Source organism: Tursiops truncatus, chromosome 14 (genome assembly GCF_011762595.2).
Source record: "Tursiops truncatus isolate mTurTru1 chromosome 14, mTurTru1.mat.Y, whole genome shotgun sequence".
NCBI lineage: Eukaryota > Metazoa > Chordata > Mammalia > Artiodactyla > Delphinidae > Tursiops > Tursiops truncatus.
In genome coordinates this window covers 86,392,234-86,406,472 of record NC_047047.1, presented here as the reverse complement: position 1 = coordinate 86,406,472, position 14,239 = coordinate 86,392,234, and the positions used below count along the sequence as shown (strand labels likewise).

Here is a 14,239-nt window from a genome sequence, read left to right as displayed (position 1 = left end):
GGAAGAGGAGGCTCTCGCGGGCGAAAAAGCGTAGCGAACGTACTGGTCCTCCGGAGCCTCTTCCTGGGACTCTCTAGGCTTCCACCTTTTCTCAGTGGTTCTTCCGGTTTGTTGACTCGCACTATTCCCGCCTCTTCCCCTCTGCCGCCGGGATTTAATGAACTCTCGCGAGTTCTAGGCCTCTTCCCAAGCCTACTGGAGTCGGCGGCTGCAGCGAGCGTCGGCCGCTTGGTCAAGGTATGTTGCCGGACGCCGCTGTGCTGGCCCGACGGCTTTGAGGGGCACACGTCTGGGGTCCCCGGGTGGAGATGCGGCCGATTACCCGGCCCGCGGGCCCCGATGGCGTGTGCGGGGGGAGCTGGGGCTGGGACCGGGGCCGGGCCGCGCGGGCGGGTGGGCGGGCAGGGTCGCGGGCCGCCCGGCTTGAGCGCTCTGTGCTTCCAGGTGCCGGCCATGTTCAGTTCCAGCGCGAAAATCGTGAAGCCTAATGGCGAGAAGCCGGACGAGTTCGAGTCGGGCATCTCCCAGGTGAGGGGGCGGGCGGAGCGCAGAGGCCGCGACGGGGTCCGGGGTCCGGGGTCCGGGCGCTGAGGGTGCCCTCCTGCCTCTTCTCCCGCAGGCCCTCCTGGAGCTGGAGATGAACTCGGACCTCAAGGCCCAGCTGCGGGAGCTGAACATCACGGCCGCCAAGGTACAGTGGGGCGTCGGGGCACGTACTGTTGGCGGGACGCCCCAGCGACTCGGGTGTCGAGCGTGTGACGGTGTCGGCGCGGCGCGTTACCGCTTCAGCTGGGCCAGACCGGAGGGGCGGCGCTGGGGGCCTAAGCGAGAGTGCGCCTCTCTGCTCTCTCTTTCCCAGGAAATTGAGGTTGGTGGTGGTCGGAAAGCTATCATAATCTTCGTTCCTGTTCCTCAGCTGAAGTCTTTCCAGAAGATCCAGGTCCGGCTCGTGCGGGAGCTGGAGAAGAAGTTCAGCGGGAAGCACGTTGTTTTTATCGCGCAGGTAGCTGTGCTGCTGCTGAATGCGCCGTCTTGCGAGTCCCGTTATACGTCGCTCGCGAGTGTGAAGAAGCTGTTCCCGGAGCTTAGGGTGCTCACACTGGGCTAAAGGGAGGCGGCCCACGGCTGCTGTTAACGCGAAGGCGGCTCTGTGTGTGCAGCGCCGTCGGTGCACCGGGGGTGCACACAGGTGATCGCGGTGAGACGTGCGCTTGCAGTGAGCCTGAGTTTTCAGCCAGATGGAATTGCCTGTCTGAGGTTCAGCGAGGTTTTCCTGCCTGGTGCGTCAGACGTAGGTTTGGGGAGGAAAAGAGATGCAAAGAAATGGTATGTAGGGAAAGTGGAACACGGTCGAGAGGTTTTGTTTTGTTTTGTTTTTAAAGTTATCTGGCCTTCCGGCAAACAGAAATTTATAGAAATTAAGTGCCCGGCTGATGAGGAATTAACGGAGTGGTATCTTGGCTTAGTACTGAAGTGGGTAGTGGGCCGGATGGGACGTGAAAAGGGGTGTGATCTTTGGGAGATCAGTCATATCATGGAGCAGCCGACATTTTCCAGTTGCATTTTAATGTAAGCCACGGATTCTGAAAGAATTGCCGAGAAATCGGGGAGCACGTAAGAGGATTTCTCAGCACCTTGTTGGGTCTAGGTTGTTTGGCTTTCTGGAGCTTTGCATTTATTCAGCCGTGGAGTCCTTTGGATTTTAAAGCAGGTTGACAGTGCTTTGTTTTCTGCCGACTTACTTACGGTCTTTTTTTTTGTTGTTGCGTGATAATTTTTACCTTACAGAGGAGAATTCTGCCTAAGCCAACTCGAAAAAGCCGTACAAAAAATAAGCAAAAACGTCCCAGGAGGTAAGTTTTAGCAGCATGAAAAACGCACCACTCTTGTCAACAATTCTTGACTGGCGTGTGTTGTTCATAGTCAGAGCTGGAGTAGGCTCCTAAAATTAAATGTTGTTAACGTAGGAAATCCATTTGCACGGGGACTTTTATCAAGTGACTTAGCTTTTTCTATAATTATATGCGAAATGTTTTAAAAGTAACTCTGGAGGTAAGAATTACCTATATTCACATAGGTGGTATAATAGGTTACTGTTATCACGAAAGATGAGATTGTTTCCTCCAGTTCTTTGGGCAAAGGGTAGGAACAGTGGGGAGGAATCTTGAGTTGAGTGCCGTGGGGTAAAGCACACCAGATGTGCAGGTGGGCTGCGACCTGTCATCCTCATTGTTGACTTCTGCTGTGGATTAAGGCTGAAAGATGAAATTTTTCTGTTGCTCACATCACGGGTTGAAGGTGTCAGTGCAGTTGTAGTTGCTGGTGGACGAGGCTTTGTAAATTTGATCGAACTGCAGGTTATCTGACAGAAACTTAGATATTGCAAGTTGGCTCTTTGGGCCTTCTGGTATTTTGTTGAAGTCTCTGGTTTCATAGACTTGGATTATTGGATCGCTGCAGATCCTGCCCTTGGACCAGTTTGAGAAAAAAATACTCAGGCATCCCTCTAACTGCCAGAGAGGCCAACCTTGTGAAGTACGTAATTTGTAGTATTAGCATCCCTGCTTATGGGATGAGGAGACTCCCCCATCGTTTGCTCATTACAGCTAGCATTAGTGACGCTGGAATTTACAGTCAGTCTTGTTTCTAAAGTTCCTACAAAATAGGAAGTGATGGGTCTCCAGTGTTGTGGGTGGATGTGTTGTACCATATGCTGTGGTGGAGGGGGGAGAGGGAGTAGTGGTGAGGCTGGAAAGGCTGGTTCCAGGTTTTCTGGAACTCGCAGTGTTGGTCAGTACCTTGAGCTTGTTTTTTTTTTTTTTTTTAAATATAAATTTATTTTATTTATTCTTGGCTGCGTTGGGTCTTTGTTGCTGTGCACGGGCTTTCTCTAGTTGCGGCGAGCAGGGGCTACTCTTCGTGTTGGCGCGCAGGCTTCTCATTGCGGTGGCTTCTCTTGTTGCAGAGCACAGGCTCTAGGCACGTGGGCTCAGTAGTTGTGGCTCGCGGGCTCTAGAACGCAGGCTCAGTTGTTGTGGCACACGGGCTTAATTGCTCCGCAGCATGTGGGACCTTCCCAGACCAGGGCTTGAACCCGTGTCCCCTGCATTGGCAGGTGGATTCTTAACCACTGCGCCACCAGGGAAGCCCCTGAGCTTGTTTTAAGTTGGAGTAGCTGGAGTAGCATAAGAATTTAGCTTTTTTTTTTTATTCTGGACAGTTTGCAAGAGATCAAATACAGGGGATAATCAAGAACGTTTAGTTTGTTAATTATGATACTTAAAAAGTGGTTTGACAACCCCAGGTAGTACTTGAGTATAAAGACAGATCCTTTGCTTCGCACCCAACTAAGGCACTGACTCCCAAATCTACAGCCTTAATTATCCTTCATCCCAAACCTGTTTCCACATTTTCTCAGGTAATGACTTCAGCCCATTCCTAGTGACCTGGTCTAGACATTGGAGTCTTCATTCTCCTACAATGAGGTCTAGTTGGGAGGCCAGAGTGAATCCACCCCTTTCCAATCTGGTTTCTTGCCTTCAGATTCATTTTCCTTCTCAGTCGTTATCTCTCTCCTACAACAGATTAAATGCTGGGATTTATGTTTTCTTTGGCTTCTCATCTGTAGCAGGGTTTCAGTTATTTTTCTTCTGAAGCAGATTAGTTCTTATGCTTTGTGATTATTAAAGTTGAGTTGCCACTGCTCCCCCTTAAAAAGTCTTTAGACTGGGTTGGAATTTGAGTTTGAGGCTAGCTTTGATTCCGTCCTAATTTATGTTTTGAAGGAAGTAATTAGCAAGTTTCCATATGTGTGCCTACCTAGTCCTGTAAGAGTAAGAAGTGCTTAGTCGGTGGTTAGCAGCCATTTATCGATTGGGCCATCTATCTCATTTGCTTTTGGAGAGGGGATAAAGGCTTTGGAAAGTGGGTCCGCCATGGGGCAGTGAGGCCTTTGCAGTTATTTAGGAGCCCCTTCTGTGTGCGTGGGAGCTGCCAGACAGGAAATAGAAATGAGTAGAACATAGTGTCTGATCCACTGAGGGGTGAACAAGACCTAGACACGTTCCATAATACAGGGTAGCTGCATAAACATTGAGAATGAGAGCTGTCTTTTCGTTTGCTCATTCCTGATATCCTGTGGTACAAAGCTGATACTCTGAAGGTTTGGAATTAATTGAACCTTCTCATCAGGCAGTCAGATGGGTTGTGAACTTGAAATGATACTCAGGAGAGGAGCACGGTTCCCTTGGCAGTTCGTGTGATGGGATGGGCTGGAAACCGGCGACCCTCATAGGAGGGGCCACATCCTAGAGCTGGTGATAGAGCAGTGTCTTTTGGGATGGGATGTCACCTCATTCCATCGCAGGGAACAAGGGGGGTTTGGTGCATTTTGGAGGCCAAGGGGAGCCCTCAAAGGGTCTTTAGTAGGTGAAGTGTGTAATGACATCAGTGATTATTTTGACAGCAACGGATGGGATAGTTTTGGAGAGAGGAAAGAGGTTACTGCAGTGATTTAGTCGAGAAATCATACGACTGACAACCTAAAGATAATGTATAAAAATAAAAGTCATCGTCAATCTCCATCCCCTGGAGAAAATCACTCATAATAGCTGGTGTATGTGTACTTTACAAGATAACACGTTTAAAATATGCTAAGCTTTTGAAATAAAATAATAGGGTATCGGGAATTCTCTGGCAGCCCAGTGGTTAGGCCTGGCTTCAGTTACTGGTCAGGGAACTAAAATCCCCCAAGATGTGCCGTGTAGCCGAAAAAAATGGGGTGTGTGTTAGCCTTTTCTAGTTTGGTAATGGCTCGTGGTGTGATACATTAAATGAAAGTAGATTACTTGAAAGCTAGTGTTAATCTGGTTTCAGGAACCTGGAGTTTGCCATTTATGTTTTTGACTTCAAGAGGTGCCCTTGGGGCTCCCAGGAGGGCAGACCTTGCTAGATTTCTCACTTTTGTCACTGTATTCTATTCTTCAAGCCGCACTCTGACAGCCGTGCACGACGCCATCCTGGAGGACTTGGTTTTCCCAAGTGAGATTGTGGGCAAGAGGATCCGCGTGAAGCTGGACGGCAGCCGACTCATAAAGGTTCATTTGGATAAAGCACAGCAGAACAATGTGGAACACAAGGTAATAGGCCTTGTTTATTATGGAAAGATCCAGAACAGATAAGGGTAGAATGCAGCCTAACTCATCCCCATGTGGTACCAGAACCAATCTTTGTGAACTGAGGGCCCACTTCCTCTTGGATTATATGTCAGGTTTTAAATTGGGGTTTTTTTTTTTTTTTTTTTTTTGGCTGTGTTGGGTCTGTATCGCTGCGTGCGGGATTTCTCTAGTTGTGGCGAGCGGGGGCTACTCTGTTGTGATGCGCAGGCTTCTCATTGCGGTGGCTTCTCTTGTTGCGGAGCATGGGCTCTAGGCTCATGGTCTCAGTAGCTGTGGCTTGCGGGCTGTAGAGCGCAGGCTCAGTAGTTGTGGCACACGGGCTTAGCTGCTCCGTGGCATGTGGGATCTTCCCAGACCAGGGCTCGAACCCGTGTCCCCCGCATCGGCAGGCGGATTCTTAACCACTGCGCCACCAGGGAAGTCCTGGGGGATGTTTTAAAAGATGGAATTCTCTACCTTTTAAGTTATTAGAGAAATTGAAGTAAAGTAATTCCATGGTGTGACTTTTAGTAAAGCTGTTTTTATGGGCGGGGTGGTGGTCGTGTTAGAATCTGGGGAGAACTGTCACTTTGCTTCATTCCTGGTAGAGCATTAACCTCTGGGGTCCCCCGGGGTCTGCCGAGTGGCCTAGAGGAGCCAGCCCTCGGGTGCAGTGCTGTGGAGGCCTGGCCCACGACACGAGAGGAGCTTGCCCCCAGCTTGGGACTGTAGAGGCATGTCTGGTATATTCCTTCTCTGCCTGGTTGCTGAGGAGAAAAACCATACAGGGCACAATTTCACAGTCTTTAGGCTTTAAGACGAATGTGTATTGAAATGTTTTGTGATGAGTTATTTCTTTTCTCATAGGTTGAAACGTTTTCTGGTGTCTATAAGAAGCTCACGGGCAAAGATGTTAATTTTGAGTTTCCAGAGTTTCAGTTGTAAACAAAAATGACTAAATAAAATATTATTCACAATATTGTTTTGGGTATGTTTTTCCAAAGGAGAGAGCTGTGGGTGCAGAGCTGTGTGCATTATCAAGTAGCTTCCTACACAGGCTGGAAGATTTTGAACAGAGAGGGTCCTTGTAGTTTGTGTCCGTGTGTTGGTTTCAGGTGTACAGCACCGTGATTCAATTATACATATATATGTTCTTTTTTCAGATTCTTTTCCCTTAGGTTATTATAAAGTATTGAGTACAACTTCGTGTGCTCTACAGTAGGTCCTTGTTGGTTATCCGTCTTCTACATTAGAGCCGGATTGTCTTGGGGAGCATGAGAGGCCAAGGGCTGCCCTAGCCTGGCGTCCGCTGTCTGATTTGCCGCCTTCACACGAGCCGCCCTTGCTGCCCCTCCCCATCCTGCCTTCCGCTGGCCTTGGGCCTGTGCGCTGGTGACCTTGCCACACCCTGCAGGCCTGTCCCTTCAGGCAGGGGACAGTTGTTGACCTGGAGTCGCAGGATGTGCGGCCTAGTGGGCAGGAGCCGGGCCGGGCAGCAAGCGGGGCGGAGGCAGGTCAGCTCGCCCTCCACGGCTGCGCTCACTGGGCCTTGGGAGCGGGGTCCCTGCCCCAGCAGCAGCCAGCAGCTCGGGGCTCGGTGGAATGAAGACACCTGGGCCCGCCCCGCCTCCTGAATCAAGCTCCAGGGGTGCCCGCCATCGGGGTTTTCAGGAGTCCTCCAGCCGATTCTGAGCGTATCCTCCAGTACTACGTTCCCTGATGATCTCTGGTGATGTAACATCATTGGACGTTGTAATATGTGGTGTCTCTGAGGGGTGAAGCCAGGACCTACCTCTCGTCACGACGGGGTGCCGTGCGCTCCAGATTCAGGCCCTTGGCTGTGCCGGCTGGGCTCCTGGACCACGTCCGCTCTGTGTCCACCAGCGAGCAGGCTTAGCGGATGGGTGGGGGGGTCCTCACACTTGGGGCAGGGGGCCTGGCCTTGCTCTGGGCTGTTGTGGGCTCTGGAGAAATGAAGCCTTCAGGCGGAAGCAGGCCGCGGTTAACGTCCTCGTGGACAAAGTGGTGAAGAGATACGGCTGCACGGTGCTGTGACCCCGGGGAACATTCCCAGCCAGAGACACATGGGTTTGATCTGGCTCCTGTGTCCAGATTTCTCGGTTATGTCTGAGAAATGTAAATAATAACTGGGAGATGAGCCAGATTCTTGTCCCAGTCCCCTGGAAGTGGCCCGTCTCTGGAGGTCAGAGTTCCTGAGGGAAGAGCCTGTTCCTGGTGGCCATGACTTTCGCGCGTTCCAGAACAAGCCGAGGGGAAGGAGGAAAAAGGGAAGAGGGAGACGGAAGCCCAGAGGAGAAGCACCTAGTGATTCTGATGGCTTTTGGTACTTGTTTGCAAAGCAGGTGTAAACATGGTTTATGATCTAAAAATGGTTCTAATTTGCAATCTACTGGAAATAGGCAAGTTAGTCTAAAATTATCACTTGTTTTTGTAACAGAGTAATTCTCAGGTTATTGGCGCTTTTTATAAAAAGTGCTTAACATTTCAGGACTCAGAAGCAGAAGGTAAGTACTCCCCGTCTATCAGCTGTGAGACAAGAAAGGGGGCTGGGAGGAGGGAGGGTGGCCTTGGGACGGCCGTGTGCGATGTGCTGTCCTTGAGGTCTGGTCGGCATGTCCCCTGCCTGTGTGAGCACGGGCCAGTGCTCTAATTCTCTGCCCTGTCTCCTGAGCTGTAAATGGAGCGGTGATGCCTTGCTCGGGGGCTGGTTGTGAGGACTGAGTAGTGATGCTGATGCTAGCCAGGCCCCCGGGAGCTGAGCCTTCACCCCGTGTGCATCAAACACAGCCCAGCGACTGCGTCTCAGTGGCGTGGGTGTGCAGGCGCAGCCGCCGTCCCAGTCCTCCGGTCGGGGGTGTCCCAGTGGCCGTGGGCATCTTTGGGATCTGGCCACGGGGTTCTCACTTCTGCACTCTTGGCATTTGGGGCTTAGTTATTCTTTGTGGTGGAAACTCCTGGGCGTTGTTGGATGTTTAGCAGCGTCCTGGAAGCCAGTGCCCCTCGCCCCCTCCACGGTGTGACTACTGAGACTGTCCTCAGAACACTGCCAGATGTCCCCTGGCGGGGAGTTGGGGCAAGGCTGAAGCTGGGCTAGGGTTGCATTATTTTGGATTTAAGTTGGTTGAGTGGTTCACGGTGATTTCCACGTACAAAGAGCTCATCAGTTACAGCCTGGACAATGGTGTGGTCAGTTCAAAAACTCAGATTATTCTCTGCACAAAACAAACTCAAAATGCCTGAGATCAAACACCTCATATGAAAGAAATGAGTTTCTTCCAAATATAACTACCAACCTAAAGAAGTACATGACATACCAATAATGGCTTAGGAAGTTGAAATAAATGTTTTAAAAGCTACCAGGAATAAATTCAGATAACCATGCTAGGGTAGATACTGAGTTACTGTCTATTCTTTCAATAGAAAAGCATTGTCATGGCAGGAGGCGAGGACAGAGTATGCAGCCTAATAATATAGAACAAAAGAAAGGTAGTGTCAGGCAGCTTTTTTTTTTTTTTTTGTGGCACGCAGGCCTCTCACTGCTGTGGCCTCTCCCGTTGTGGAGCACAGGCTCCGGACGTGCAGGCTCAGCGGCCATGGCTCACGGGCCCAGCCGCTCTGCGGCCTGTGGGATCTTCCCAGACTGGGGCACGAACCCATGTCCCCTGCATCGGCAGGCAGACTCTACCACTGCGCCACCAGGGAAGCCCCAGGCAGCTTTTTTTAAGTGCAGGTTTTAATTTTGACACAATTGTAGCTTCACGTGCAGCTGTAAGAAGTAAACCAGAGGAGTCCGTGTACCCTGTCTCCCCAGTGGTAACAGGTCCTGCGGGAGCAGGGCCCACATCACGGGTCACGGACGTCCCTCTGTCCCTCTCTTACACCACGCCCACCTCCTCAGGCCCTGGCCACCACTGGTCCGTTCATTTTGTAGTTTCATCATTTCAGTACCATTCTATAAACGGAAGCAGGCAGTGCAGAACCTTTGTAGGACTGGCTCTTTTCATTCAGAATTCTCTGGAGACCCTCCCAGTTGGTGCTGTGTCTGTAGTTGGTTCCTTTACCACCGAGCGGTGCTCCCTGGTATTGAGGACCAGAGTTTCTTTAACCAGCCGCCATTGAAGGACGTCTGAGTTGTTCTCAGTTTGGGGCTGTTAGGGATTCAGCTGCTATAAACCGCCGTGGATGTTCAGGTTTTCATGTGAAGGTAAGTCTTGGCTCCTGGGGTAAACGCCCAGGAGTGCAATCGCCGGGTTGTAGGGTAGTTGCATGTTCAGTGTCTTAAGAAAGTGCCCAACTGTTCCCAGAGCGGCTGCACCATTACATCCCCCCCAGCTTGTCATCCTCAACAGCATTTGGGGTCCTTGCTCCTTTCAGTGGCAGCCATTGTGACAGGTGTGCGGTGTGCCTCACTGTGGGTGTGAGGGGCGTTTCCCTGGTGGCCAGTGATGTTGGGACATCTTTTCATGTGCTTCTTTGCCATCCGCACAGACTCTTGGTTGTAATAGCTTTTCATGTTGTGGCCCAATTTTTTAACTGGATTGTTATTTTCCTGTTGAGTTTTGAGAGTACTTTATAATTCTAGATAAAAGACCTTTGGTAGATACATAGTTTGTGAATATTTTTTCCCCTCCTATAGCATGTTTTTGCATTTTAATAGGGTTTTAATTTTGATGAAGTACAATTTATCAATTTTTGCTTCTGGGGATTGTACTTTTGGTGTTTTATGTCTAAGAGCTATTTGCCTATCCCTAGATCCTGAAGATTTTTCTCCTGTATTTTTTCTAAAAGTTTTATAATTTTACACTTAAGTTCGTGATCTATTTTGAGTTAATATTTGTATAAGGTTCACCTGTTGCCTCTGGATGTTGAGCTGCTCCAGCACCATTTATTAAAAAGACCATCCTCGGGCTTCCCTGGTGGCGCAGTGGTTGAGAGTCCACCTGCCGATGCAGGGGACGCGGGTTCGTGTCCCGGTCCGGGAAGATCCCACATGCTGCGGAGCCTGCGCATCTGGAGCCTGTGCTCCGCAATGGGAGAGTCCACAGTGGTGAGAGGCCCGCGTACTGCCAAAAAAAAAAAAAAAAAGACCATCCTCCTTCCACTGAGTTACTTTTGCTCCTTTGTCAAAAATCAGTTGGGTCTAGGGAATTCCCTGGCGGTCCAGTGGTTAGGACCCGGTGCTTTCACTGCGTGGCCCAGGTTCAATCCCTGGTCGGGGAACTAAAATCCTGCAAGCCACGCTGAGTGCCGCGTAGGCCAGTTAGCACATGAAAAGATGCACTGGTCAGGAGGGAAATGAAAGTCAAAACTACAAAGAGAGCGACCTCACGCCTTTTGGGATGGCTGCTATCAAAGCAAAACAAAACCAAACCCAGAAAATAGCAAGTGCTGGTGAGGCTGTGGAGAAATTGGAACCCTTGTTGGTGGGAATGTAAAGTGGTACAGCCACTTCGGAAGACAGTATGGCAGCTCCTCAAAAAAGTAAAAATAGAGCTACCATACGGTCCAGCAACTTCACTTCTGGGTATAACGAAAAGAATTAAAAGCAAGATCTGGAAGAGATATTTGTACACCCACGTTCATAGCATTATTCACAGGAGCTAAAATGTAAAAGCAACCCCAGTGTCCACCAGTGGATAAATAGATGAGCAAAACATGGTCCGTACATACAGTGGGACATTACTCAGCCTTAAAAAGCAGGGGAGGGACTTCCTTGGTGGTCCAGTGGGTAAGAGTCCACGCTCTCAGTGTAGGGGGCCCGGGTGTGATCCCTGGTTGGGGAACTAGATCCTGCACGTGTGCCGCAACTAAAGATCCCCTGTGCTGCAACTAAGACCTGATGCAGCCAAAGTAAATAAATAAATATATATATAAAAAAATTGGGCTTCCCTGGTGGTGCAGTGGTTAAGAATCCACCTGCCAATGCAGGGGACACGGGTTTGATCCCTGGTCCGGGAAGATCCCACAAGTCGCGGAGCGACTAAGCCCGCGTGCCGCAACTACTGAATCCCACGCACCTAGAGCCCGTGCTCCGCAACAAGAGAAGCCACCGCAGTGAGAAGCCTGCGCACCACAATGAAGTGTAGCCCCCGCTCGCCGCCAACTGGAGAAAGGCCCCACACAGCAATGAGGACCCAATGCAGCCAAAAATAAAATTAAAACAAAACAAAGCAAAATAAATTTAAAAAAAAGGAAGGGGATTCTGACAACTGCTATCACGTGGATGAACCTTGAGGACATTAGGTTAAGTGAAATAAGCCAGTTACACAAATACTCTGTGATTCCACTTACCTGAGATGCTTAGAATAGTCAGTTCATAGAAATGAAAAGTCGAATGGTGGTGGCCAGGGGCTGAGATGGGGGGACAGTGGGGAGTTATGTTTAATGGGGACAGGGGTTCAGTTTTACAAGGTGGAAAGAAATATGGAGCCGGATGGTAGTGATGGTTGCGTGACATTATGAATGTATTTAATACCATTGAACTCTACAGTTAAAGAGATTAAGAGGATAAATTTTATGTTATGTGCATTTTATTTAAAAAAACTTAACAAAATCAGTTGGGTACATTTGTGTGGGTTCTCTGTTCTGTTCCATTGTATAGTAAGTCTTGAAACTGGGTAGACTGATTCCTCTTTATTCTTTTTCAAAATTATTTTAGCTATTCTGGTTCCTTTGTCTTTCATATACATTTTAGAATAGTATTGTCTGTATCTGTAAAAACTCTTGCTGAGATTTCAATAAGAATTGTGTTAAGCTTGTAGATCGGTTTTGGGGGAAATGACATCCTATGCGGAGCCTTCTGGTCATGAACATGACATGTCTCTCCGTTTGTTTAGATCGTCTGTGATTTTCTCACCAGCATGTTGTGTTTCAGCATATAGGTCCTATGCATGTTTTGTTAGATTTATACCTACAAATTTCATTTTATTGAGCAATTGTAAATTGTATTGCTTTTAATTTCAGTGTCCATACGTTCACTGCTAGCTTATAGAAATACAACTGATTTTTGTATGTTTATCTTGTATTCTGAGACCTTGCTGAACTCACTTAATAGTTCTAGAAGTTTTTTGTAGACTCCTTGGGATTTTCTCGGCAGACAGTCGTGTCATCTGCAACAAGGGACTGTTTTACTTTTCCCTTTCTGATCCCTGTGGCTTTTGTTTCCTTTCCATGCCTTCTGCATGGGCTGGAACTTCCAGCATGTTGCTAAATAAGAAGTAAGATTGCTGTCCTGATTTTCCTGATCTCAGGAGGGGACACTCAGCCTTCACCTGAGGATGATGTTAGTGTTGGTTTTTAAAAATAGATGCTCTTTGATGAAACAGGAAGACATTTTTCCAAAGGACATGCAAATGGCCGACAGACACATGAAGCGATGTTCAACATCGCTAATCATCAGGGAAATGCACATCAAAACCGCGAGCTATCACCTCACACCTGCCAGAATGCCGGGCATCAAGAAGATGAAAGGTAATGAGTGTTGCCGAGAGTGTGGAGAAAACACTGTTGGTGGGAATGTACACGGGTGCAGCCACTATGGAAAACATCATGGAGGCTCCTCAAAAAAGTAAAAATGGAATTACCATATGGTTGTGCAATTCCACTTCTGGGTATTTATGCAAAGGTAAGAAAACATTATCAAAGGGATGTCTGCCCTCCCAGGTTTATTGGGGCATTATTCACAATAGCCAAGGTACAGAAACCTAAGTGCCTGTCAAAGGATGAATGATAAAAGTGTGAGATAAATATATATATACACACACAATCGAATATTATTCAGCCATGAGGAGAAATGTCCTTCCATTTGTGATCGCGTGGTTGGCCCTTGAGGTCATTATGCTAAGTGAGATAATCCAGACAGAGAAAGACAAATATTGTATGATATAACTTACATGTGGGTCAGAGGAAGCCAAACTCGTAGAAACGGAGGGGAGTGTTGGTTGCCAGGGTTAGGGTTGGGGAATAGGAGAGATGTTTCAGGGTACAAATGTGCAACTAATAGATAAATAAGTCCTGGAGATCTGATGCACAGTATAGTGAATATAGACAACAATATTTTACTTAAATCATCAAAACTTCTGAGAGACTAGATCTTAATTATTCCCACCACAAAAGAAGCAATGACAACTATATGGTGTAATGGAGTGCTAAATAATTTTACAATTGTAGGCAGCCATATTACCAGGCACAGGTGTATCAGATCAACACGTTATATACCTTGGACTTGCACATTGTATGTCAAATATATTTCAGTAAAAAAATGTATCTTCTATCCAAATAAATGGATGCTCTTTGTCAAGGTGAGGAAGTTCCCTGTCTATTCTTATTTTTCTGAGAGTTTTTATCATGAAAGGGTGTTGGATTTTGTCAAATGCTTTCACTGCCTCGATTGATATGATCATGTGATTTTCCTCTGTTGGCTTGTTAGTATGGTGGTTTACTCTGGTTGACTTTTTTTTTTTGTGGTACGCGGGCCTCTCACTGTCGTGGCCTCTCCCGTTGCGGAACACAGGCTCCGGACGCGCAGGCTCAGCGGCCATGGCTCACGGGCCCAGCCGCTCCGCGGCATGTGGGATCCTCCCGGACCGGGGCACGAACCCGTGTCCCCTGCATCGGCAGGCGGACTCTCAACCACTGCGCCACCAGGGAAGCCCCTGGTTGACTTTTTTTATATCCTCCTTGTTCTGTTTAATTCTTTATCATTCCATCGTGAACATTTCTCCAGGTCATTAAAATTCTTCAAACACTGCATTCTTTTTTTTGTTTTTTACACATCTTTATTGGAGTATAATTGCTTTACAATGGTGTGTTAGTTTCTGCTTTATAACAAAGTGAATCAGTTATACATACACATATGTTCGCATATCTCTTCCCTCTTGCGTCTCCAAACACTGCATTCTTTTTTTTTTTTTTTGCGGTATGCAGGCCTCTCACTGTTGTGGCCTCTCCCGTTGCGGAGCACAGGCTCCGGACGTGCAGGCTCAGTGGCCATGGCTCACGGACCCAGCAGCTCCGTGGCATGTGGGATCTTCCTGGACCGGGACACAAACTTGTGTCCCCTG

At 48.4% G+C, this 14,239-nt stretch overlaps 2 protein-coding genes across 2 annotated transcripts in view; both read left to right on the top strand.

Moving 5' to 3' along the window:
* The first annotated feature begins 104 nt into the window (after positions 1–104).
* Positions 105–6,133, top strand: RPS7 (ribosomal protein S7). The gene is made up of 7 exons (XM_004316574.3): positions 105–237; positions 445–528; positions 620–691; positions 860–1,003; positions 1,789–1,853; positions 4,988–5,138; positions 6,024–6,133. The coding sequence occupies exons 2-7, from the start codon at positions 454–456 to the stop codon at positions 6,099–6,101; spliced, it is 585 nt and encodes a 194-aa protein (XP_004316622.2). The 5' UTR covers positions 105–237; positions 445–453; the 3' UTR covers positions 6,102–6,133.
* A 4,134-nt stretch (positions 6,134–10,267) lies between these two features.
* COLEC11 (collectin subfamily member 11) overlaps positions 10,268–14,239 on the top strand; it is a 34,488-nt gene continuing 30,516 nt past the window's right edge. The window contains exon 1 of the mRNA XM_019943368.3: positions 10,268–12,647. The gene's annotated coding sequence lies outside the window, so the exon portion shown is untranslated. The remainder of the gene's footprint in view (positions 12,648–14,239) is intronic.